This window comes from Brienomyrus brachyistius, chromosome 2 (genome assembly GCF_023856365.1).
Source record: "Brienomyrus brachyistius isolate T26 chromosome 2, BBRACH_0.4, whole genome shotgun sequence".
Taxonomy (NCBI): Eukaryota; Metazoa; Chordata; class Actinopteri; order Osteoglossiformes; family Mormyridae; genus Brienomyrus; species Brienomyrus brachyistius.
The window spans coordinates 20,345,704-20,373,354 of NC_064534.1; the positions used below are offsets into that span (position 1 = coordinate 20,345,704).

At 43.2% G+C, this 27,651-nt stretch overlaps 1 protein-coding gene across 6 annotated transcripts in view; it reads left to right on the top strand.

The window, feature by feature from the left end:
- Nucleotides 1-27,651, top strand: part of dab2ipa (DAB2 interacting protein a) — a 138,051-nt gene that overhangs the window by 99,003 nt on the left and 11,397 nt on the right. For all 6 annotated transcript variants that reach the window (XM_048984780.1, XM_048984781.1, XM_048984779.1 and 3 more), the window contains 8 exons: nucleotides 7,726-7,879; nucleotides 13,712-13,810; nucleotides 14,557-15,111; nucleotides 23,088-23,232; nucleotides 25,690-25,834; nucleotides 26,330-26,566; nucleotides 26,657-26,858; nucleotides 27,115-27,293. In XM_048984780.1, coding sequence (XP_048840737.1) covers nucleotides 7,726-7,879; nucleotides 13,712-13,810; nucleotides 14,557-15,111; nucleotides 23,088-23,232; nucleotides 25,690-25,834; nucleotides 26,330-26,566; nucleotides 26,657-26,858; nucleotides 27,115-27,293 — 1,716 coding nt within the window. The remainder of the gene's footprint in view (nucleotides 1-7,725; nucleotides 7,880-13,711; nucleotides 13,811-14,556; nucleotides 15,112-23,087; nucleotides 23,233-25,689; nucleotides 25,835-26,329; nucleotides 26,567-26,656; nucleotides 26,859-27,114; nucleotides 27,294-27,651) is intronic.

Genomic DNA, 27,651 nt, shown 5'->3' on the forward strand with positions numbered 1-27,651 from the left:
AGTATTTTTAAAAGTCAGATCATTTGCTGCATAACAAATACTCTGCAAGTGTCTTACTGAATGAAGACACCATGATTCTTCTAGACCTGTGTGGCTTGAAGGTCTTCCTATATCTGTTCCTTAAAAGCCACGTCTCCCATTGTATGGCCGAATTCCCCGACAGGAAAATGGGACCCTCCCTCCCCAGGCATGACATCATTTATATTTCAGGAAACAGCTTCCGGAGCTGCCAAGATTGCGTGCACTCGGCGTCGCTTCTCCACCGAGACCTTGTTAGAAAACACCCCCCCCCCCAGCTACACAGAGGATGGGGGGGGGGCTCTGATGTGCGGTTAAACACTACTGGGTGTTCCTGCAGTCCGATTGGATTGGCTGATGGCGACACAGAAAGTCTACATTACAGGGTCATATTTACCTTGGACTTATTTTTGGTTACCAAAATTGCAAAACAAGAAGCTGTGGAAGGTGACCACTCATTGGCCTATTTATGGAAATGTCCGCGTATTTCTCCAACATATTTATTCTTAAATTTGATTGTAATATATTAATAATTGTAAATCTGTCCTTGTCCACTACTCCTTTTGAAGAAAGTGAAATGCACAGAAATTGATAAGTGCATCACGTAAGCGTACGCTTCTGGACTATTTAATTACATATTTCACCAAGAAGCGCTTATTACCTCAGAGAAAAATTTTGACAAACACTCGCCAGTTGTGACAGAATATTTTGCCTTGTGAAAATGAAACATCTTAAGTGGCTTGTTATGGATGATTCTGTTATTTTTGAGTGCTGCCTGTTGTCTGAGGGCTGCATTTGTAGGATGTAGGACTGCGCCTGTCCCTTCAGTGGCAGCGCTGCCTGTGGCCTCGTCGCATTAGTGGGAAGTGAATTGGCTTTAAATGCACCAGTAAGTTTCCTCTGAAGCCATTTTTTGCCATTTTATTCACATTCATTCTAGACAACCTGTCATTTCAAACAAACAGCCGGCAACTATGTTTTTTATATCCTTCTATGAATGCATCTGTCTGTCATTCTGTTCTGCTTCTCCATTTAAGGGTCACAGTTTAGTTTCCTGTTGTTGTCTTTACGAATGCTGTGTTTTAACGGATGTCGTGTCTAGCCTTCATTGAGGCTATGGCTGGATTTTAAAAAATCAGTGGCCTGTACTATGAAGTGGGGTTACTGGCTTATCGGTGTAACTTGTCGGATTTAAGGTACCACAATTTAAATGGACTTCATATTCGTTCACTTACATTTTGCCCAGACTACCTTAAATCCGACAAGTTACCTAATTAAGCCAATAACCCTGCATTGTACTACAGGCCACAGATCTGACTGAGATAGATCTCTGTGGATTCTGAGATGTTGTTTTCCACAGACAAAATGGAAGCATGTTGTAGCCCTAGCGGTGAGATGTGTCTTTAAGCCTATTGTCGGCCCCTCTGCAAGCCAGCTTTGGCAGGGCAGTTCGGAATGTTGTGTTTCTGTCGTTCAGCATTGGGCTCACCAGCGTGATCCATGTCAAATTCGCCGTGTGGGAAAGTGGCTGGTGGGTTTGTTTGCCGGTGGGAAGACATGCCCAAAGAAAATGCAGGCAGACACTTAAATTGACCATATCGCTGTTCTTTGTGATGAACTACCATCCTCTTAGCACATCCAAAGAAAACATCTGCACATCTCCATTTTCCCAGGACACCCTTCGGCCATTTGGACATTCAGCAGCTTCCAACCCCCCTTCAGTGCAGAGCCCTCATTATCCGTCTATCCTTTACCCTCTTACCCTGGTCAGGGTCATGGGAGCGGGGGTCATTACCTTCATATTAAATGGTAGCTTCCTTCTAGAACTTCTCTTTGTTAAATTTATTCACACATGGGAAGGGATTGAGATGATGAGCAGAGTCCAGTCATCTCTGCTATGATGTGTTCATTTGCTTCATTCTGATGTGACAGACAAACTGCATTATTTGCTAGGATGGCTGGCAGGCGAAGTGAGTGGAGACCCGCATGACTCTCGAGATCAGTGTGGAGAAAAGCAAGGGATGAATTCAACTTTTCTGCCGTACGGGTTGAAAAGACATGCGGAGCTACGGTCAGGGACGAGGCAGACAATGCTAATGTGGAAATGCAGCCAGGAGGGTATATAAGCATCTCTCTGTGTTAGACTGCAGTTAAAGGAGAAAGTGGACAAACTGAGAAGTCATTTCTCAGATTTTTCTCTGTGTAGAGGAGCCACTGAAAGCAGATAATGTCAGAGGTCTGGTATTTTACACTCCAGAGTTTTTTTTTCCGTCAATATTTGCTTTACCTTCATACCTGTGCTGTCTCCAGCTGTCTGGTCTCTTGCCAATATCCTTTTTCAAAAAAACAAATTATCTTCTGTCTCACTCTGTAGAGGTGGCTAATTATCGGTTTGAAAGTGTCTGTCCCGCAAGTATTAACAATCATAGTTATAGTTAAGGAACCCCCCAACCCCATCTTCTTCTGAGCACTGGGGGCAGCTACTGGGAGACTCCTTTATTGGGAGACTCCTTTATTTCCAAAATTGTATTTGCCAAATTGTCAGCTGGTGGCAACTTCCGTGGTTTTACAAACCCTCGTCCAACCAGCTATGTAAGTCTTCTAATTAAGTTCAGGGGTTTTGTTCTCTTGTCATTAACATGGGTATTTTTTCGTTGGTTCACTGACATCTGTTTGTCTGTGGTGATTCAGTGCAGGCCGCACCTGCAGCACCACTTTGGTGATTAGAATAGTGAGTGAGGTCAGACCGACCCAGTCCTGAACCCAGAAGCAGGAGATCTCCATTCTGTTCAGACTGAGCTCTGAGCTTTGCTTCGGGCTCAGGCTTGTCGCTCACCTTGCTTTTGTCTGGAATCCAGCTGCTGGGCTTTTGGAGTTTTTTTTGTCTACTAGAGTTTAGTCTCCAGGTTTCTGGTTTTTTTGTGTGCCGGCATTGCGGTTAGGATGGCTCGGTCTGTGTGGTTATTTTTATAATAAATAGCATAGTATTTTACCTAGTTACATGAGTAAAAAAAATGTTAGATATCAAATAGATTTTGTTAGTCACACCAATCTGCAGTTAGCTGACCTACTCATGGAATGTAGAATTAAAAAAAATCTTGACTCTAAATATTATAAAACGCTTGAAAAAATCTCTAAGGGTTGGGAAAAGCTGTTGCAGTTTTGTGATAAAAGAGGGATCTTCCTATCTACTGTGGGAAAAAATATTTATATGGAGAGAGTGGGCATGACGAATGAAGACAATAAAAGCACATTCTGGAACTTGCTCTGTCCTGGTGTTTAACATGAAATTTCTCTGTGCCTTGACAGTCAGAGAAGTGACCAACAAACACTACAATGAAGTTACGTTGAGTTAGTCAAAGAACACTAAGGTGGTGTTACATTCTGGTAGGCAAAGCAACACTAAGATGGTGTTACATTCAGGTAGGCAAAGCAACACTAAGATGCCATTAAATTCAATTCATAAAAGAAACACTAAGATGGTGTTAATTTAGTTTGTTACCTGAAAACGTTGGTGTTAGACTCAGTTAGCCAAAGGAGCACTAAGATGGTCTTAGATTCATTTAGCGTGGCAGTTGCAGAAAATTGCCGGTCGAGGCCAGAACAAATGGTTGCCTGTCAAGGCATTATTTGGCAGGCTTGTGCTGCTCCGGAGGTAGGTTGATGCTGGTTGAAAATGATTCTTTTGATCCTTCATTTATAACCTTGCAGGATTAAATGTGAATCATAAAATGGCCTCTTCTCGATGCCTGTTTCATAGTTTGTTGTGTAAAAATAAGACAGTTGGGAACGGAACAGTAAAAGGCCTAAATTAATCATAGCAGGATTTGTTATGGCCAACACTCTCTCAGGCTAACACTGTTAAATGACCTTGTGTTTCTCAGGAGTTTACACTTTGGTTGCATAATCACTCTTCTTGACCCTGGGGAAGCATGGTCTATGTCGACCCTAGGTGTCGGCCTCTAAGATATGCCACAGTTAAAGAGCTCACTGTTCTGCAGCATTTCTGGAACATAGTTGTGGATTAAACTGCTAACGGGGTGACAAGGAAGAAAGTGTAAAAGATTTCTGATACCAGATGCTTTTTAAGGTCCGAGAATGCTGGTTCTGAATAACTTACCATGCTTGCAGGACTGATTAGTCCTTATCTAATGGGCACCGTTTGAGTTTCTTTGAAGGTTAGTTAGTCTTATTTAAGCTAAATATCAAGGTGAGATTAGAGGTATGAATATTTATTTAACTGCTTTGAGACTTTAATATAGTGTGTATTTTGTGTGTATTTGACTTTATGGAGAACATATCCATGTTCTGTTACCAGAATTTAGGCCAACCATCAGCAATTTCATAAAAATTAAGACAATTCATTCAACACTTTCAATCACCAATAGGGATTTGTTTGTGGTACAGAAGGAGCTCACACCTTGTGGAAGAGTTAGCTGGGCCAGTTTTAACAGCTCAGTTTACCACATCTCTTTATGTTGACCTTATAAGTTTGGGTTAATGAGGCTGATAAAATTTAGCTTTTGTCTTTCAAGGTATAATAATTCTCTGTTGTCGTCCTCTGTGGAGAACGTCTTCTGTGGCTGAGATCCCATATGATCATGTAAGTTTTCTAAGCACTCAGTCAATCATGGGGCATATTCATTCATATGCTGTCATACTTCAGTCACAATCAGATGACAGTTGGCCTAACTTTGGCCTGTGGGAGTAATGCGGGGTACTCCTAAGAATACTGCACAAGGCAAGAAGCTGCAAACTCCACAAACCGAGAGCAGAGGTGGGATTCAAACCCCCAACCTTTAAGGTGTTAAAAAATAGTGCTAATCAACAAGAAGAATATTTTGTACTGTTGATTCCTTAAAAGCAGTTTTACTTCCCTGGACATGTATCTGATCTGCCCTTTCTCTGCTAATAGCTGCCATTACTTGGCCCACATGGTAACATTCCCACATTCTCTGCAGTGTATTTCCTTTGCCATTGCTGTAAACATCCTCTAAACTGCTAGGAGCTCACACCCTTTAAGCGTCACTTCCTCTTTGTTGTTATAACGTGTTTCAATGGAACATTATCTGTCCATTTCTGTCTTGGGTTTGGCACTGACCATTCTGACAGAAGGTGGTGGGGGCGTCACATTTCACCTTTGCAGTTCAAGGACTTGGGAAAGAGAGCCATCTTTAATTAATAGGCAGACTTCAAGCTGAAGGACCATTGAGAGTCCCTGTTGCAGTTTGCCTTCCAGCCGGTGCTTAATCGTCCAGTCCAGCCTTTGACATCGACTGTAAAAAGCCATGAATGTACTCTATTAGGTGACAAAGATGAACAGCTCTTTGCTGTTAGTGAAGTACTCTTTTTTATTTTTTTTTGATAGTGATCAACTTTTTTCTGTCATGGACAAATTTCATATTCATAATTTTCAAGTTGTGTCTGACAAAGCCTTTCGATTTGGGAATAATTAAAGCTAATCATACTTAAGAAAAACCAGTCATACTCGAATGGTTGCCTCAAGATGTTTTTGTTTTTGATTCGGGAAGAATAACAGCAACTAGTTTATCATTTTATACAGACATTTTAGAAGCATGTCTGCTGAGATGTATTACTTGTATGTGTTTATAGCCAGATAATATTCATGAGTGAAATGGTATTTATCTATCCCTCCAGCAGGTTAAGGGGGACCTGCAGCTCATCTCTGGTAGTACACTGGTGGGATGCCAGTGCAGTGCATGGTAGTACAGTGGTATAATAATTCATTGTGGTACTCTGTTTACAAATCAAGCTGCCAGAAAATCTCTATCCCAAGAGCCTGTTTATCACGTGTTTGTATCCAGTGAAGCTTGTATCTCTACGCACTGCACTATTAATTTTGCTCCCTGTCCAGTGATGATATATACGACTCTTCTGCTGTTCTGTTCACAAAATTTGAGCGCAGATAGTGCACCCCTTTGTCCAACATGCTCCAGTGAATCTTTTGGGCAGTTGTCAGATCAAGAAAGAGATCAGGCAAGAGATGGTAAGAGTGATACCAGCAAAGCTTTGAAGAAACACTTTCCATGCAGTGATTGTTGGCAAGCACAACGAAGTTATAAGAGGAGGTCATACGATAAGGCATCTGGCGTGATGCTGACAGTGATGGTAATGGATAATGTGATGGATTTGAAATCTAAGTGAACCTAGCTACCCTCGGTTGCTTGCAGAGTCTGTCAGAATTTCACGATTTGGTTTTAGCTATGTCGCTGGTACCACTAAATCTACTGAGAATTTCACTGACACGAGTGATGTGAAATACAACCTGAAAATGTTGTGTGAAAATCCAGTAGGTTTTAGACTGGTATATTGTATTTATTAATCTTAGCAATGGTATGTGCTATAGATGCCTCAGAATTTTTCCCGTATTTTCGAATGCTTTCCTCAGTAATGTCACATCAGCCCAAATGTAGATTGTACAGCACAAGACTTCTTCTGTCTTATTCAGAAGATAAAATAGCCAGACTCTAGAAATTGCATCGACCTGGTGAACTTAAGCAGAAAAGCAAGCATATTATATTGATCCCAGAGAACTTCAAACTGCCAAGTGAGAGAACAGAACACCTTCTTTGTCACAAACAGAGCTTGCAAAGTTGAGTTGCTCAGATGTATGTGCACTCAAAACTTATTGGACATTTTGTAAAATTGTACATTGCTTTCTACTCCAGGCCTCCAGGTTTGCCTGTTAGATGATTACTGTAAATACTTGAGTGAGTAAAGTGATACATTTTGAACGACATATTATAGTTTTACCCCAATCTAAAGATCGTTTAGGCATCTTCATTGCCTAGCATTTCTGCGCAGTACTGTATATATGTATGTATATATGTATGTATGTATGTATGTATGTATGTATGTAAAAAAACATCCAGTCAGTGTGGAACATGAAAATCAGGCAGGTCAGAGGAGAATGGAGAATGGAGAGTTGTAATTATTTCATTCTGAGGACCAAACCTGTTATCCTGATGTTATGTGGATTGTTTTTTTTTTTTTTTTGGTCCCTACAAGGTCAAACTCTGTGACTGCAGTCAAAAACTAAAACTGCAATCTTGTATTTTGCTTGGTTACTTATGGTTAAGATCAGGGTTGGGTAGGGGTTAAGGTTGTTATTTTTGGGATTAGGGTTTTTCCCATAGAAATGAATGGACGTCCCCATATGGTTATGAATACAAGTCTGTCTGTCTGTCTGTCTGCCTGTCTGTCTGTCTGTCTGCCTGCCTGTCTGCCCGTCTGTCTGCCTGCCCGTCTGTCTGCCTGCCTGCCTGTCTGCCTGCCTGCCTGTCTGTCTGCCTGTCTGCCTGCCTGCCTGTCTGCCTGTCTGTCTGCCTGCCTGCCTGCCTGTCTGCCTGTCTGCCTGTCTGTCTGTCTGCCTGCCTGCCTGTCTGTCTGCCCGTCTGTCTGTCTGTGCTGTATGGATGTCAGTGGGTACATGTTAATGTTCTTCTCACTCTGATCTTCAGCTTCAGCACTGGGATTTAGGTTGTAATATTGTGCAAATGTTTTATTTTTGTAGTATAATGCAGAAATAGTTGCTTTTGAATCCGTATGTCCTGCATTAACTGAATGATAAATACAGTATACAGGATGGCAGGCTCTTTTTTTGCAGTATTGAAGGACATCTGGATGTTATTGCCAGTTCCTCAAATTGCCTGTGTTCTCTCTCCTGCCCCCCTCCCCTCGCTGCAGGTCACATCTGATGCCGAGGCTGAAGGAGTCACGGTCTCACGAGTCGTTGCTCAGTCCAAGCAGTGCGGTGGAAGCTCTGGACCTCAGCATGGAGGAGGAGGTCTTCATCAAGCCTGTGCACAGCAGCATCTTGGGCCAGGACTACTGCTTTGAGGTGAGCCCTGAAGACCCCATCGTTTGTCCTGACACCCCCCCCCCCCCCCGCCAACACACAGAGTCACACACACACACACACACACACACTTTGCATTGGTGCTTCCATTTGACCGCAGCATATGTAAAACAACATGGAAATGTTGTTTGTGACGTTAATGACTTCATTTTGTATTTTGAACTTTAGCTCTTTTGATACATTACAGTATGTTTTTGCTAAGTCCGTCTGGTTTGGTGTATGTCATGAATTTACATGAATAAATAAGAATTTTCAAATACATAAACCAAACATTACATAAATGCCTTTTCTGTTGCCTATGATTTATAAACCATACTGGAACAGGTCAGTCAGGTGTCTGGAATATGACCTCACAGCAGTAGTTTAGTTTTTTCTGACTGGATTTTACTACCTTATCAGGTTATTATTTGGTCTACGGACAGTGTTTGTGATGTTGCAGTGTTTGCTAGATGCATCTCCGACCTCGTCTGCACGCCACTCTGGACAGAAGTGTCTTCCACATAACTAAATGTAATGTGGTGGGGTTTGTTGTTTTTAAGGTGGATCTGCTTAATTTTTATTGGCATTTAAGGTTTGCATAGTGGAAATGGGCAAAGTGTTTACAGGCACAATGTATGAAACATCAGTTTTTCTCCCCATAACGAAATTTATATGCAAATCTGCATATTATAGGCTACAATCTTATTTAGCTGAAAGATAACTTTCCAGCTATGACCTGCAGATGAAGCTGTTCACGGCTAAATTTGTACTGGTCATCTATCCACCTTCCAAGGGCTTATGCCAGGTCCAGGCAGCACAGGACAGGCACACGCCGGCTGGGATGCCAGCTAAATCTGGATTGTAACTGATGTAATTATTGGTATGCGGTACATTTGCAAACACATTTGTGATCATAGCAGACAATATCAAATTATATAAAAACCCCCATTATAACTGTTAGTACTCTTGCCCGCAATGCCACAATATTTACAAATCCATCCATCCATCCATCCATCCATGCAATGCAATGCAATTTTATTTATATAGCGCATTATCACAACATTACATTGTCTCAATGCGCTTTACATTTCTGCCACGTAAAGACCCCCCAGTGAGTAAGCCAAAGGCAACGGTGGCAAGGAAAAACTCCCTAAGAGGAAGAAACCTTGGGAGGAACCAGACCCAAAGGGGGGGCCCATCCTCCAGGGGCCGGCAGAAGAGTCAAACAAAACAAGATTATATAATTTAAGCTAATACAGGGGTTGAAATTTCAGTCTCGATGCAGGGGCAGACCGGTGCAGGCACGGGGTGCTTAATGCATGATGGCAAGATCAACAGTGGCACAGCAGCAGGGGAGGAAGGAGAGGCATCCGTGAGCCAAGGGCAGGCAGGCTGGAGGGTAGTTGCCGGAAGTGGAGGTAGTGGTCTTGCAGGCAGCAGAAGCATAAATTCCTCGATGTGATGGTTCTCCGGGCAGCACACCCCAGAAGGGGTGGGGGAGGAAGTAAGAAAATAGTGTATTAGCCAGAGTTGAGGAAACCAGAGGCAGTGCAAGCAAAATGATTGAGTGCAATATTCATCTAGGCTCCGGCAGATCTGGCTATAGCAGCATGAGAAAGAGGGAGAGACAGGCGGGAACACAGGCATGGGGACTCCCTGAACATCAGCACTCTAGTGCAAGGCTAGAGTGACAGCACTGACGCATCAGTGGATGGTGGATCCATCCATCCATCCATCCATCTGTCTTCCAAGCACTTGATCAGGGTCACGAAGAACCTTATTGTCTAATTATATAAAATTATTGATTAAAATCCGTAGTGATTTTGAAGGTGGCACATTTCAGGAAGATACACATCAGACTGTCATATACTGCATGTGAGCTCTTCATGAAATGGCTTTATTGTGATTTTATATACTTTTAAATCACCCTGGAGCTATAAAGTAATTTCCAATTCTGTGCATATGCAATATCAGCGGTGACGTTTCTCATCTTGTTCGTCAGGTGCGATAACAAAACAGGTGACCCCCGAAAACAATCAGTAATCACAGAACCCAGACCGTTCCTGCAGACTTGGTACATATGCTGGTGTGAGGCGTGCGGCCTGTCTGGGAGCCCAGCTGCTGTTCCTCTGGTCCTCAGGCATCTCGTGCTCTCAGCAGTATCTCCCTGTATGTGCCTGGGATTACTCAGCATGCTCCCTCCCCTGTAAGCCCACAGCTATTAGTCACCCCCATTACATAGGTCAGCGGTCCTTTATTTGTCTTCCTGCTCTCTCGCCTGTTGGGGATGTCAGCTGGGATACCAGGAGTGTGTTTACATTGCATTGTTTGTGTTTGCGCTTAAAAAAAACATCTAATAGAAGTAATAAAAACTGGCATTTGCCCCATGTGCACGCCGTCTCACACACAGACCCTACTGATGTATTTGCTAATATAATCAAAGTGGTTTCGTGCACAATGACTGCAGCAGTAGTATGTCAAACATGATTCTGTAGCTCCTCAGGAGCAGGGCAGTAAGTTTGTGTACGTATTGCATTGATTGCTTGATTTTAGTAAAACTGCATTATTTTTAACACCGGGAAGGATTGTGAATTATTTCAATGTAACCTGAGTACATGGATATTAGGCAATATATCTGGCAGAAGTCAGTGAAATCATGGTACATGCATTTTCATTTTAGATTTTTAATATTTAATTTTGGGGCCGCATGGTGGTGCAGTGGTTAGCACTGTTGCCTCACACCTCGGTTCGAGTCTCCGCCTGGGTCACATGTGTGTGGAGTTTGCATGTTCTCCCCATGTCCGGGATAGGCTCCGGACCCCCCGCCACCCAGTAGGATAAGTAGTTTGGAAAATGGATGGATGGATAGAAGGCTCTTATACATTCACAGTAAGAAGAGCTCAAGGTCAATAACACTGACAAAGTTACGTTTCCTTCCCAACCACCTAGGCCTTGTATAGGTATATTGCAGGTAATCACTCTTTTATTTGGCATACTGCTGTCCAGAGCTACATAGGATCCCATAAATCCAGATAATATGCATTACTCCATTAATACAACTACTAAAAAATTCTTTTTCTATGACTTAATGTCAAAATGATTTTCCAAAATGATGCCAAATGTCGCATTTTCAATCCAAATTTACTGCCTGACACCATTTTGCCAGAAATGTTAAGCTGAGGTGTTTCAGCAGATTAAAGCTCATTTTTGAATAAATCATAAATGTCTGCATGGTGGCTGGTTGGTGAGGCTGCTGGAATTTGGCACTCGCAGCTATATTTAAGGGTTGTGGCACGAGACGGCGGTCCGTTTCTGCCTTTTATGTTGTCACAGCTGAAGGGTGTTGTTAGTCACAGAATTAGTCCAGAGCGTGCTCACAGAAACCATTAGCTATTATGCTGTGAAATAAATGCTTGCATTAGCAATCTACTTAATGCATTGCTATAAAAGCTGCTATCGTACAGGTATAGCCCTTTAGTCAGTACTTGCTCTCAGGGACAGGGGCGGGGGGCAGGTGGGGAGGGAGCAGTTAGGATGAATCCCACTAAAAATTTGCCGCTTAATAGAATTGGTCTGAGTTGGGGGCCAATTATGAGATATTTTTATGGGGCCCAAAATCTCTAGTGGCAGCACTATTAGTGTGCACTCGACGGTGTTTTGCCCAGCTTTGGGCTGGTGCAGCACTGGTTCGCTGACGTCACTCTCTTTACCACCTTTGACGTCCCTCCCGTTATTCTTGTCTTGGCGGTCGGGCCCCTGGTAGCCTGGCGAAGTGCCTCACAAAGCGACAGGCAGCATCTTGGTGCAAAAATGATTAGATGCGGCGTGAAGCTGCAGTAATTGTCTAAGCGAATTTGACTTCAGAAAGCATAAAATATCAATTAGCCTAGTGTGGTATTTGTTTTAATAATTAAACTTTAATAGCCAGTTACCAAAGCACATTTTTTGACATAGCATTCCATTACATTTTCAGTGGTGATAATTAAAGTAGTTACTGCAATTATACGACTGTGTTATTGCTGCCACATTATCATTGGTTTGGCACTCAGAATTGTACATTTTATTTTTGTCGGTCAGCTTCAAAAATCTTTTGCTTTTTATTTGTTGTGATTGTTGTATTCCAGCAGAAATAGCTGTATGTTGTCATGGCATTTTTCTCATCGGCATTATGGTTACATAAGGATTTCAGGACTGTAAACATCATTATGTTCTATGGTAAAATGTGCTTTTTTATTTGATAAATAAACTTGTAAAGCAGTTTACATTCAAGTATATTTCTTATTGGTTCACGTTTAAAGTTCCTTAGTGTTTTTTATTATAAATAAAAAAATCTCTTAATTGACTGTGTTTAAGCATTAAATAGCCAGTTATGATTCTGATACATAAATAAGTGAGGCAAGTTACATCATTTAAGCCTTGCCGTAAAAGCAGGAAAAAGCTTGTTTTGAGTTGATAATCATGTTAGGTTTCTCTGGTAAATTAAATTTTAGGTGGAACTGGCCCTGTAATTTCAAACTTCACTCAAGGCAAGTATGAAAATCATGCAGATAAAATGTCATTTAATCTTAATTTTGGGGTAACTGTCAGATATCAGATTTTCAACCAAAAATAGCCACACTCACCCTTGAGGGTCAGTCTGTTTATCTGCCATGGCGTTTATGGCTTCTGTACACCAGATTATGGCACAAGGCCACAGTCTACAGTGTTGGACAGTGTAACAGGGAACAGCAGTGTTGTGCTCATCAAGGCGAAACAAAAGCAATCACATGACCCCATACATTTAATACGGGGGCGTCCATGAAATGGTAACAAACAGGGAACGAGGACTCTAAAGGAGTAATGTGGAGACAAAATGACAGAAAAACACAATAGATGGAGACATCAGATGTTGACAAAAGATCAGAAACCGCTAACAGTCAATTTAGCTGCCTTTGCGTGCTGAAAAATCCTGACATGCTCTCTGCCGAGATGGAAACTGACAAGACAGTCACATCCCGGTGATTATGTCCTTTATCGTTTATGTCTCACGCCCTGCTCAGAGAAAGCATTTATATGAGATTTCCTGTCTGACGGAGGACAAGGTCACTTGATCAGGGGACACTTGCTGAAGATGGCTTCCTCTTGTTTGCTAGCCGGAGGGGAAATTCCTTAGTAATGCAAGAGGAATCCAGGAGGAATGGAAACATCATTGTGTTTTTGTTTCTCGCAGGAACGTACAAGAGCAACGTTAACAAAACAACGTTTTTTAATCTACAATCATCACTGAAATATCTGAAAATCTCTTCTGGATCTTTTAGCAAAACACATCTCTACCAGAGAACTTTATCTGCACAGTTTCTCAAGGCATTTAGAAATTAAGTCATTGCTGTTATCTTCTATTAACTACTATTTCTGCTACTACTAGCTATGATTAATGGTGTATAGTGAAGAAGCAATTGTCGTTAATTTATATGGGAAATTAATTTCTCAGACACAAAAACACAAAATCATACTAAATAACACATAAACCCTAAAATATCACTAAAATATAGTAAAAGCACTAATGAGAAGATAAACACGCAGCTTTATATAAAGTAGAAATAATGCAATGGGATATATTTCTGGGGCTGTCCAATGCACCTAGCTCAAACTGCGCTACTCCCGGGGTTTAAAGAAGGAACCTTCCTGCATTTTTGTGCCCATGTCCTTCACCCCTGCACTACATACTCTTCACTGGATATCGAATCCCTTCCTTCCAAGAGGCCCCTGATGCGATGCATCACTGTCTCCCGCAGATTTAACAATTGCTTTACAGCGCTAGTACATATATCTTATGCTTTGTTTTTTCCATGGCAGGTAACAACTTCAAATGGAACCAAGTGCTTCTCCTGCCGGTCATCGGCAGAAAGAGACAAATGGATGGAGAACCTGAGAAGAGCCGTGCACCCGAACAAGGTGAGAGCTCTGCAGAGACGGAGGGGCAGGTGCAGAAGGCCGGGGCCCCGGCATCAGGCTCCCATATTGCCGCGCTCAGGGCCGACTCTCTGGGGAGTCATGCCATCCTGACTGTGAGTGAGTGAGTGCAGTCACAGGCCTTTAAAAGACCCAGTTCATTTGATGGATGCTCATACTTTTATGTATTATTACAGCGCTAGTACAGTCTTTATTTCATTGACAGCTGGGTTTGTGGTTAATAACAGGTTCCCCCATAACAATTAATGCTTATATAATTACTTTTCATTAATCAGGGACTTAATATTTATTTAGCTTGACAAGGAGCATACCACATATACAAAAATATAAGCACTTTTGCACTCTGTTTGCCGTAATGTTCAAGACTTGATAGGTAATATTTAAATATACGTGACTCCTCCATAAAAACAATATTTTCAGTGTAGTTTTCCTAGTAAAAATAAATCTACTTGGTTCAAAAGGGTTTCTATGCCTGGTTAAACCAGCTTTACTGAAACTCATTCTAATTTATAACATTTTTAAATACAAAATCTTTATATTTTAAACTAATTTTATGCCTCACAATTTATTTATGTTTCATTCTTTTAATGATGGGTAACAAGTAGTCATGTGTTGGACCATAGATTTGTGGTAAAAATACTATGATTTCCATTTATTCCCAAAAATAAGTGAGCTTTGTTAAAGGGCCTTCTGACTTCATCTTACGTAGCAGTACTTTGACTTCGCAGGACAACAGCCGTCGAGTGGAAAACCTGCTAAAGCTGTGGATCATAGAGGCCAAAGATCTGCCGGCCAAAAAGAAGTACTACTGCGAGCTATGTCTGGACGACACCCTCTACGCACGGACTACCTGCAAGCTCAAAACAGACAATGTCTTCTGGGGCGAGCACTTTGAGTTCAACAACTTGCCGGGCATCAAGAGCATAACCGTGCACCTCTACAAGGAGACCGACAAGAAGAAGAAGAAGGACAAGAACAACTACATAGGCTTGGTCAACATCCAGATGGGCACAGTGACGGGGCGGCAGTTTGTGGAGAAGTGGTACCCTGTCAGTACGCCTAACCCCACCAAGGGGAAGGCACCGGGACCCATGATCCGCCTCAAGTCGCGCTACCAGAGCATGAGCATCCTGCCCATGGAGTTGTATAAGGAGTTTGCAGAGTATGTCACCAACAACTACATGTTGTTGTGCTCCGTTCTGGAGCCCGTGCTCAGCGTCAAGAGCAAGGAGGAGATGGCATCCGCTCTGGTGCACATCCTGCAGAGCACTGGGAAGGCCAAGGTAGGGTGTGCCTTCTCGCCCCCCACAAGACCCATTATTCTCCAGCACAAGTATTCATACGCAATTGCAGTTAGACATCTTCATGGCTGAATCAACTGCATCTCAATTTAATTCAATTTAGCGAGACACAGAATATTTGGTTAGGTAAAGATGACGAACATGAACTTGACACGCAATAGTATACTTTCAGGAAAGTGACACTTTTGAGGGTTCTTTGTTTGAAGGGTGTAGCCATGGAGTCAACACTGGGAGGGAGGGGGGGGAACAAGGCCATAATTGTAATATATGTTTGGGGGGGGGGGAGCATTGTGAGCTCATCTGAATATTGCGGAGGACGTGTCTCCCAAATATATATTGGCGTTGGTGGCGTTGTAATGGCATTGGTGGTTTTTGGTAAATGCATAGCATTCATAGGCTGATTTACCACTCAATACAAAACAATGTTCATGTTGTTCAAACAGTTTTAATGGAGTGTTAAACAGCCATTTTGTTTTGGAAGTCATATTTGAATTCAGGCACCATCAACCATTGTAAAATTTCACAAGAGGGAAAAAAAGAATTTATCTTCCATTTTGTGTCAGCCATGACTGGGAAATGGCCCAGATAATTGCTGTGCTCTTATGGTGCGGGGGGGGGGTTTGATGCACCAGGCAGGCAGCTCTTCATCATGAGCTCACGATGTACACACCACCCCCACTGCCCACTGCCCATTTTACACACACTTTCTTACATAGGAGAGGTCAGCGTTACATATCTGTTTGCTGGAACAAATTGTGTTGCAGTTATCACACCTGTATCATGGTCACCACACATGTAAAAATCAGTTCTCTTCCTGAAATGCCATTCAGTAAACATTATTGGCTGTTTTTCCCTGTATGTAACTTTTTCTGCTCAATTTGTGGCCATTTGTTATGCCTGTTTTGAATGCAAGTCGGCTCTTCATTAGTGCTCTAAAGGCGATCATTCCCTCGTCATTTTTAGGAAAAAGGCAGCAAAGATTTTAACATGCCGTGTGAATTAGCAGTCTCTGATTTTTTTCGGGTAGCTGTTTTCTTTAAAAGTCTGTAATATCATTATTATTATTTGACTATTCTGTGTGATCAGTATGCTTGAGACTGTTGTGGTTGCCATTAACAACGCCCAACCGCAGCAGACATCGGCGTCTCCCACCATCGCTGCTGTTTTTTGCGAACATTCCTTAACCGGTTTTCCATTATGGAAGGATTGTTTTGAAAGCCCCGTATTGTCAAAGTGGGCAACTTCGCCACGTATGAAGAAAATCAATATCTGAGACCATCACCAGATTAGAAACGTGATTCACGCTGACTTTGTGACCTCGCTGCCAAGCTTGCTGGGGAAGATTATCGATCAGCTCTGGGTGCGAGGCAGCGAGGCGTCACATGGGTCGATAAACAGAGGCTGCCTCCCTCCCTCTGCCGGGCTTAGCGTTACTCCTTAGATGGTGCTGTTTATCAACAATGCCCTGGAGAAATGGCCAGTACTGCACTAATTAGTTCTCATTACTTTCCGGCAAACCTGGGATGGTCAGCTGACCGCGGCGTCCTGTGAAACTGTAATGCTCGCAGGTGCTAGCGTGCGCGGGGGTCGTTTTTCACGAGCGCCATGTCAGCAGTGAGCATGCCGGCTGTGTTCTCATTAGCGGCGTGTGCGGCAGAAGGCTCTCCTTGTTCAAGAAAAAACCGTGGCTGGCTAATAACTCCCGGAGACCCTGCCCTCTACCAGATCACGGCAATTAGCTAAATAGATGCTTTTTCTTCCGAATAAATAGCTAAATAAGCAGTTATTTATAGACTAGCAAACAACGGTTGTTTACCCACAACTGGTTTTGCTTCGTTGAAGGTGAAATTTTTCAAGGTATCGAAGGCAAGAATGCTACCATAAACTGGGTCTCTGTGCGGTCTGCTGTAACTAATGATCCTGCAAGCGGCCATTAAGTGTAAAATTGCTATTAATAAAATATTAACACTTTTTAAAATAGCACCAGTTAGAATTCTTCATGAATCACTTTGTGAAAATCAGCATGACTTCTTGGTGCTTGTCAGTTAATATGCATCTAGCTAAAACATAGCAGCTACCCCAGTGTGTTTTGCCATGATTTGAGGGTGTTTTGATGAGTTCTTTTTTCTTCACACAGGTAAGGTCAGTCACATATTGTTTATTGGCACTGAGACAGCCCATTCCTACTCTACCTCGGTAAATGCTTGTTGGCCGGGAACCTTTTGGGAGCAGTGAGGTCTCTCGGCATTGCCTAATTGTATAGAATCACATCATCTCAATGCAAGAAGAGCAGCAGCATATCCTAAATTGGTGGGGAAATTGGTGATAGGTGGTGAACAGGACTAAGTCAGAGGCAGGACGGATGGTCGACTGTAAATTTGATCAATCTTTGAGGACCCAGAGTGACATCAGATTAATACTGATGGATGTGAGAGTTGTTGCAGCCCCTAATAATTACGGTAGCTTCTGGAGAGATTCCGTTTCTCAAATGCCAGCTTTCTCAAGCGATATTGTGTTTATGGCTGAATTCCGACTTCTGCGTTGTTGGGGTAAATCAGGTTTATTTTACTGATGTTAAAAAAACCTCTTTTAATTAAAGGATAGACAGAGCAAAGCATGTAAGTTATGGTAATTGTCTTGACTTAAATGCAGTCCCACTGGATACTATTACAGCACTTGTCCTTTAGTCCTGTATAACAGGGAGGTCACGTACATTTGCACCTATATTAAATGAAAATGCCAAAATGGCATTCACTTTCGGAATGGAGTTTTTATTGTACCTTTGCTTGGTGGCACTGAAGTGCCCCCTGCTCTTTTTGGAGAGTGGTCCTGTGGTCCTTCCCTGCCCATTTGAGATGTTCATAAGGAACCAGGTGTGTTCCACAAATCATGAGAAATACCCCTGGAGGTGGAACCTCGGGTAGCATTTTCTTCAACCCTTAATAAGAACATAAGAGCATAAGAAATTTACAAACTATAGGAGGCCATTCGGCCCATCAAGCTCGTTTGGGGAGAACTTAACTAATAGCTCAGAGCTGTTAAAATCTAATCTAGCTCTGATTTAAAGGAACCCAGGGTTTTAGCTTGCACTACTTGAACAGGAAGACTATTCCATACTCTAACTACACGCTACGTAAAGAAGTGTCTTCTCAAACTCAGTTTTCTCCTGCTAATTTCCATCTATGGCCACGCGTTCTAGTATTTAAATTAATATTGAAGTCGCCATTTGGCTGAACAGCATCCAGACCTGTTAGAATCTTATATACCTGGATCATGTCCCCCCTTAGTCTCCTTTGCTCGAGGTTGAACAGATTCAGTTCAGCTAACCTCTCCTCATTAGACATTCCTCAAAGACCAGGAATCATTCTCGTCGCCCTACGTTGCACTCTTTCCAAAGCAGCAGTATCCTTTTTAAGGTATGGTGACCAAACTTGCACACTCCTCACACCTAGAGATGTAACCCAACATCCTATTGGCCTTTTTTATTGCTTCCCCACACTGGGGAGAGTGGGGCATGGAAGCATCAACATACACACCGAGGTCTTTCTCGTAATCAGCTACCTTTATTTCAGTGGAACCCATAAAATATCTGTACTTTATATTTCTGCTCCATGCATGGATTACATTATATTTATTTACGTTAAATTTCATCTGCCAGGTGTCAGCCCAGTCGCTAATTAAATCAAGATCCCATTGTAGTCTCTGTGCTGCTAGATCAGTATCTGCTACACCACCCACCTTGTTGTTGTCTGCAAATTTAACCATTTTACTGTATGTATTGGTGTCAATATCATTAATGTAAATTAGAAATAATAGTGGTCCTAAAATTGAACCCTGCGGTACCCCACCATGAACGCAGGCCCATTGTGACATTGTGCCTCTAACAACTACTTGCTGCTTCCTGTCTGTTAACCAATTTTCAATCCAAGCTGCTTCAGTTCCTAAAACCCCTGCAGCGTTGAGCTTAAGCAAGAGCCGTTTGTGGGGGACAACATCAAAGGCCTTCTGGAAATCTAAGTAGGTCATGTCATAGGCCTTTTTGTGATCAATTTATTTTGTAGCTTCCTCAAAGAACTCAAGTAGATTAGTTAAACAAGATTTACCTCTCCTGAATCCATGTTGGCTATCCCTCAGAATGTTATTTGAATCCAGGTAATCTACTATTTTCCCTTGGATTATACCTTCCATTACTTTTCCAGTTATGCAAGTTAAACTGATTGGCCTATAGTTTGCTGGATGACTTCTATCCCCTTTTTTTAATATGGGTGTTATATTAGCATGCTTCCAATCAGAAGGTACCACACCAGCAGATAACGATTTCTGGAATAGTAAAGTTAAAGGCTGGCTAATAATATCCCTCATCTCTTAAAACTATAGGTAAGATGCCATCAGGGCCCTGCGATTTATTTATTTTGAGCTTAGCTAGGCTTAGTACCACATCAGCCTCAGTTATACATATATCGGTCATAGACGACGCTGTATTCGTACTAAATGGTGGTCAGTTACTCATGTCCTCTACTTTGAACACCTATGTATAATAATCACTAAGCTGTTTTACTATATCAATTTCATTTTCAATTATAAGACCCTTACTATCCTGCAAATGAGTGATTTCAGCTTTTATAGCTCTTTAGGAGTTAAAGTACTGGAAGAAACTTTTAATGTCATCCTTAGCCTCCAATGCAGCCTTCCTTTCTACATTCCCCTTAATCCCGAAGCCGTATCTCATGTATGCATGCTGCATGCAGAAGACGGGAAACTATAGTTCTATATCATTTGCACGCAGTAAAGAGATTTGAGTGGCTTATGTCCAAGAAGAGCCGGGGAGTGTCTCTCTGATTTAGCACCATGGCTGAAACGAGGCTTCCTTCCATGGGCTCTGCCCCCCAATCATGGCCCTGGTCCTTCAGCCATTGGCATTCGCGACTTCATTAGTCAGCTGAGGTGAATCTCTCACTGCTTCTACTGAAAAGCTAAATCAGGCCGGCGACACCTAAGAGGGCCACACCCTGACCGCGCTCTCAGGTGCCTGAGCTTTCCCAAAACCAGAGTTCTTACTGACAGTTTTTATTTGTTTTCTTGTTACTTTGTTTAAATTGCCCAGGATCAAAGAGCAAGAGGCACACCGAGATGATTGAGAGTATGAAACTTTTAGCCAAATATTTTTTCTATGTGTGTGTTTTTTTTTATAAGTATGGTTTTAAATTTTGCATTGCGTAGAGTCGTACTGTCTATGTGGTCTGGTATTTTGTTTTTTGTCATCGTTGGACCTACTGCAACTGGACAATCCGCTGAAGTTTATTTAAGACAGATGACTAAACACCCCACCTCCCATAGCATTTTTCCCACTAGTCAATAGGCTGTATGCCAATCACTATGTGCAAATTAGCATATGGTACCATGAATGGGTTAAGAGTTTTCCTGGTTTTTGCACTAGCACAAGCTGATGCATTAATATTCTAATGCAGACACACAGAGCGGGATGGGATTTGAGTCCCCGATCACAGAGGCGTGAGGTGACGCCGTTACCCACAGTGACTGTTTCATCACGTTGGGTCGGCTTCTGTCAGGATGCCACACTGGGGGCTTTTGTAGTGAAGACCTCAAAGAGCCAGCAATCTGGCTACCTGCTCGTCTGTTTGCCTCAGGTTCAGACATGTTGCGTGTCACAGTGTCATTAATTTTACCTTCATGCAAATCTGTGGAGACCTTGGCCTCAGACTGATGTATTTGGCTTTTTTAAATTGTACCATGCTCTATCCCAGCTAAGAGGAAACACTCTTGTAACTTTAGCTAATGTTGTTTAAAGATCTTCTCAAAATTAGCGGAGAATATTCTTACCGTAACATCAATGGAATGTTTTACATTTTTACAAAGGTTCTGTCAATGTTAGCACGATAATATTATTCCCTGAACATTATTTTAACGTAATTAATGCTGAAAAAAATTGTTTCATAATAATACTATTGTGAATGTGTAACATGCATGATTGTTTATTAGTTGTAGCAATAGTAGTTCTTGGAAAATCAGGAAGACTGGACACAATGCTTCCATGCCTTAATCGCAACGTTCGATAAACATGAATGCAAGAATAAAAAAATTGTTAGCTGGAATGACAATAAAGAGTACAGGGCTTGTTTGGTAGGACTCGGCAGGCTTGGTCATCCTCATCCAGGGCGTCTTCTCAGTTGACGATGGCTTAGACCTGTGCCATTCTGTGCTCTCAGGCACCCCAGGCAACAGGACAATTATACTCCTAAGCATTCCCCACTCAACAAACATAATTAGATGTGAAATATCAGGAGATGCTGGCTTTTCCTCCCTTTGTTTCTGCACTGATTCCCTGAGTCCGCTCAGGCCTATCATCTCGGTCTCCTGATCTCCTGTGGTGGACATTAATTATGCTGGTGATCTCTGGTGAGAGCTTTGCTCTGAGGCGAAGCAGCTGGATGAAAATTCTGAGCCAAGAATTTTGTCCTTTTTTTTTTATCTTTAACCTCCATAAAGCCTCCTTATTTGTAAGATGTTAAAGAGACTGACTCCTGTAGATGTTGTCGTATAATGGTATTCTTATAGAACCTTACTGACATATGTTTTGATCTACAGGACAGACATTAAATCATTCAGGAGCAAGGAATAAAAGGCAGCATCAGTATGCTGTTTGACAGTGATCTGCGACGGATGATTTTGTTACGGTTTAGTTGAGGCTGAACGATACTGTCTATCTTTCAGAGGCAGTGACCTGGAGGACTCAAAGAGGAGGTTCACCTCCTTACTTTGATGAGTAACCTGTTGTTAAATATTGGCAGGCACAGTATTGGTCAGGCCTGGGAAGGTCAAGGGGTTTGGAGTTTCCACAATGCCCTGTTGACATTGGCCTCAGCATGGAGAGCTGTTTCGATCAAATTCACCAAAGTTCAGTCAAAGTCATGTCAAGTGAAAAGCCATATGTACAGGACACACTGAGGATTGAAAAGTTAATTTGATATTTAAGAAAGGTACTGATACAGTGCTGTTCTTGCGGGGGAATCAGAAATTGCATTTTAAAGTAATAAATAGTGAACTGGCAATTGGAAATTCTCAGTTGGTTTATTTTAAGTGAAAGGACGTTCTGGTTGTCAGTTTTTCTTGTTTTAGATGCGAGTAATTGTTTGGAAACTTTAAATGATTTGGGAAAAGGGGAACACACACCTTCATGCCTAACCTTCAAGCAAAAGCAGATTGCAAAATGCAGATGCGGAGGGGTTTTCTTAAAAAGGGGGTGGAGTCTCTCTGCGGGACTTTCATCACAGAAAGGAGGTGGGTGCCTCAGATATGGCTGAGAGTCAGTCATAGCTCTGCCCTGGTGCCAGTCTTCCCCGGCCGCACCCTGTCCTGTCGGAACAAACATGTCGGCTTGCACGTCCTACAGATCTTTAAAAGAACGGGACGGTGTTTGTGCGTATCTGTGTGTGTGTGGGTGTGTTTGTTTTGCGGTGAAGCGGCGAACCTTCCCTAACTCAAAGGCAACTTCATTATGTGTTGGATGTAAATATTTGAATTGTAACATCAAAGTGTTACTTGTTTTTACTGCATTTTCACATATCTGTTGTCTGTTGATTACTGTTAATTGTCCCTCAGTGTGGCTGAACCAGTAAGCACTCCATTTATATACTTGCATATGGCCAGGAAAACATCTTGAATCTTAATAATGAGCTCAATTAAACATCTGTTTAAGTGTATACTATTATAAACCGATTTTGATTGCGTTAAAGCTGCAACACAAAACAAAACAAGACATTTACACAACATTTGTACAACATTGCGGCATTTGGCTGTGAACTACACCCGAAGCCTTCGTGTAGCTTTAGTAATTCATTTAAATAATTCCAGAAGTAGGTAATAATGGTCATACACCTTAAAACAAAGTTACGTTGTTTTTGACTGCCCACAATATATCGCTCTCACCGTGCACCCAGGACTTCCTGACGGATCTGATGATGTCCGAGGTAGACCGGTGCGGGGACAACGAGCACCTCATCTTCCGTGAGAACACTTTGGCCACCAAGGCCATTGAGGAGTATCTCAAGCTGGTTGGCCAGAAGTACCTACAGGATGCACTTGGTAAGAAGAAGCAGCGAGAAGCTGCTGCCTTTGTCTAAGGAAGGGGTGCCAGTGGAAAAATAACACAACATTGTCTTTGTGATAACATTGTTTCACCATATGGAGATGGATTTTCCTCCTGCCTTTGTTGTTTGACATTTTAGTCTCCCCCTGGAGGCCGTACAGGGAAAAAGTCAATAACACCTTTAGCGCCAAAAGGCCTTTAAGTTTTCAAGCAAAACCCTGGAGTCTGTGTTACTCGGCTCTGCCATAAAACACTCTGGACTGCAGCTCTGCTCTTATTGTCACACGTTTCACCAAGTCGTGATCAAAGTGACCTTTAGCTCTGGGGTTTTGCTTGAGAAGATGGAGGTAAGGTAAGGAGGGTGGCCACTCATTACAGCGCGTTGCCCCACCCACCACATAACAGACCACCCCCCTGATGATAACCTGAGTGCAGCCATGCAATGGGTGACACCTCAGCACCACACTAGTCCAATGGACTCATGTGAGCTTCTTCTAGTGGCTGGAGTACCAATCCTGCCACCAACCCCCAAATATCCCAGGATGTCAGAGGAGAGTGCTTTGATAAATATGTTCCATTATTCGCAATTATGGAATATGCACAAATACATTATAACATCAGTGTACATTCATTACTATATTTTAAAGCATCAGTTTCTATGCAAATAATTACTTATTAATTGGAAAATAAGCATGGAGGTTACCACTTCACATAAATCCAACTGAACTGAATAACAAAATTATTATTTAAATTCAGGGTTCTAATATTCTAATGTTTTCTTAGTTCTGTGTAAAGAGTGAGATAAAATATTTTAATTAATGAGCAGTTCTGTCGTATTTGGATCGTTTGTTTTTGTGAACTTTTGTTTTTATTTAGTATAGCCAAAAATCTCACAGAAGAATTCCACTTAGGTGAACATGCAAGGACAGAGTAGTGGATCTCAGTTCACTCATTAATCACCCCAACCATGTATATACTCTACTGTACCACCATCCATCCATATTCTAACTGATTCTAGGGTGCTGTAGACTTGGAGCCTGTACCCTAAAGGACAGGGCATGAGACAGGGCACACTCTGGATAGGAGCAAAGGGCAGGTTCCACCACCAGACAGTCTAGTTAAATCAGCCAGTCATCTTCAGATTTAACATTATCTGAATAAGGAGTATTGGAAGTGAAAGACAAAAGCTAAATGGAAGAGGTGGGGGTACACGTGGGGGGTTTGGGACGCTCCAGTACCATGTATGCTGCACAGGTAGACTGTAAGTGTGCCCTTTGTGTGTCTATGTGTTTGAGCACAGAAATTGCACTGTTAGCAGAAGCACATACTTCTACACAGCTAGTGTGGGGACTGATCCTACCCAAACACGAGTTTGTTAATATTCTGCTCCTAATGCTTCAGATAATTCAGATGCTTATTGCTATGAGGAAGAACCACAGTCCCACAGTGGGGTGATGCATGATGGTGACCTACAGCATGATTTAACTCTGTGTTTTAATTAAGCTGACGCTCACATACTCATCTTCATCACCAAAATTTAACCTTCCTCATACACGGTCCCTTTTGCCTGGGCATGAAGGCACGCCATAGCAAAACAACTAGAGATTAACCACTAAACACGGCTACATTTCTAAGAGCAGAGTACATTTTCACGCTGAGGCAGTCTGAGAATTCAGGCCCCAAGTGAGCCAGGAGCAACCCCTGTGAAATCAAAAGAAGACAATATGATGAAGGGGTCTGATTACCATTACGAGGATGGCAAGGCCGTCAAATGAGGTGTGAGCCACCAAGGATGTAGCTATATGCATTCACAAAGGTCAAACCCACAGGGTCATTCACTCCCCAGCAGGATGGAATGTGTAGGAGGATGCTGTTGGGCATGCTGGGTAATCTGGGCTTTCCTACCGAGTCTGTGGTCTTACAGTAGCTCTTTAATAATTAATGGTATTAATACATGGTCCTCACATTTCCGGTTATCGTGATGTTTCTGTGTGGTAGGTGCACTCGTCTGTAATGAGAAGAATGGCCTCGGTCTTGACCTCGATGAATGAGAGATGGTGAGGGAATGCGGGAGACAGGTCCCCCAGACAAAGAGCCGTATGTCTTGTAAGCAAGGGAAACAATTTCCACTTAATACTGCAGCTACAGGATTGTTTGAAACAATGTGACTTAATCAGGAAGGCTGACGACTGTCTGACTAGGGACCGTCTCTCAGGGAAATCCAGCTTTTACAACCAAAACACTGGACTATCATTCCCAGAAGATATTTATTTTGAGGTGTTGTGGTAGTTTAAGTTTTTTGCCCAAAAATAAACCATCGTGTAACATTTTGGGAATATTTTCTCTGAGCACTGCAGGAGTGAGCGGTGTGGGGCCTTGTTTCTCTGGTGCAAGTCGCTCCGCTGCCAGGGTTTGAGTGGCGACGCGCCCTGACTGTGGCTCCCTCCCCGCAGGCGAGTTCATCAAAGCGCTGTACGAGTCCGACGAGAACTGTGAAGTCGACCCATCAAAGTGTTCCTCCAGCGACCTGCCCGAGCACCAGAGCAACCTGAAGATGTGCTGCGAGCTGGCTTTCTGCAAGATCATCAACTCCTACTGGTAACTATGGCAACCCCAGGAGTGACGAATTACGATGGCCGAAAACGCCGGGTTTGTGAAAAAGCCCCCGTCGTCTCCAGCTGAGGGACGCAGGGGCCGAGGGCAGAGAATGCCCGTGCGTATGAGCCTGTGCACCAGGACCATTTACCGGCACCACATCCCTGGAGACCATGCCTGCTCCTGCACTCTCTCTCACCAAAATCCATCAGTGAAAATCGATGGCTTTCAGGGAGCAGCCCTGTTTCCTGAGATGTTTTCATTTAGAGTGTGTTATCAGCTTACTGTCTGAGTGGTGTTTGCTACGATAATTCACATACTATCCTGGAAGATCTCTGCTCTACTTCACATGCTTAAGTGGGCATATTCCCTCTGTTAAAATTACTGTGTATGTTGACTCTTGGCTTGGAATTCCACTCGGGCAAGACAATGATTTGCTTTTATTTCACTAAAAAAAGGCGCCAACGCCATTGCATGTTTCCCCCCCTTTGTCGATAGCGTGTTCCCCCGGGAGCTGAAGGAGGTGTTTGCGTCATGGAGGCAAGAATGCAGTAACCGGGGACGACCGGACATCAGCGAGCGGCTGATCAGCGCCTCGCTCTTCCTGCGCTTCCTGTGCCCGGCCATCATGTCCCCGTCGCTCTTCAGCCTGATGCAGGAGTACCCGGACGACCGCACGGCCCGCACGCTCACGCTCATCGCCAAGGTCACGCAGAACCTGGCCAACTTCACCAAGTGAGCCCCCTCCCTCCCCCCCCACCTTGTCATCCCTGTCACTGCATCAGCCTAAAACTGGCCCCTCCCTTGACCGATTCCCCGTGACAGGTTTGGCAGTAAAGAAGAGTACATGTCCTTCATGAACCAGTTCCTGGAACATGAGTGGACGAACATGCAGCGATTCCTGCTGGAGATCTCCAACCCTGAGACCATCTCTAACACAGCCGGGTTCGAGGGCTACATCGATCTGGGCCGTGAGCTGTCCACCCTCCACTCCCTGCTGGCAGAGGTGGTCTCTCAGATGGAACAGGTACAGTGGTCCCATGACGCGCCAGTTTCCTCCATTGCTCAGTTATAAGCGTGCACTTTAAGCCATACCAGGCTTGCATCTTCAGTGGTAAACAAATAGCAAGCAGGAAAAAAGGAGAAGAGCAGGATAAAGACGTTAAGCAGGTGTAAGCTGAGAATGTAAGAGGCACACAGATCCCTGTGGCTTTTGAATGCCTGCAGGCTTTGAGGCTTGATTGGCAGGTGTACAATATCTGATATTGGCCGCCTTCCCCCAGAGTCCCGCTGCCAAGCTGGGGCCGCTGCCCCGGATCCTGAGGGACGTGAATGTGGCACTGGCCAACCCTGCTGGCCCCCCTGTGCCCGTCCCCTCCGAACGGATGGCCTCGCCTCCTCCAATTGGCTGCAACATTTCGACCGGCCTGCCGAAAATGGTCATCGACAACGACCTGCCGGGGTAAGAAGGAGCATATTGGGATTATGAAAAGGCTGTGGGCTCACACCGTCAGGACCTCAGCCTGTCAGTTTATTCTTTGGATTCTGACCTAAAAGAAGAAACAAAAAAGTATCTCTGCAATACTTCCAGCTAAGGTTCTGGGCATCATGGCATCATACTACATAGCAGAATGTGCACCGCTGCCATATCTTATTATCACAAAATGGGGCATATTAGGATTCTTTTGGGAAGGAAAAGTTGGCACCCAGTGGCCACCTAAGGGGAATATGCCCCGCTAGTACAAGAAGGCGCTTCGACCTCATCCCGGAGCAGTCTGTCAGGCATGAGCCCCCGGTCTGTCCGGTTGGTTCCATTATGG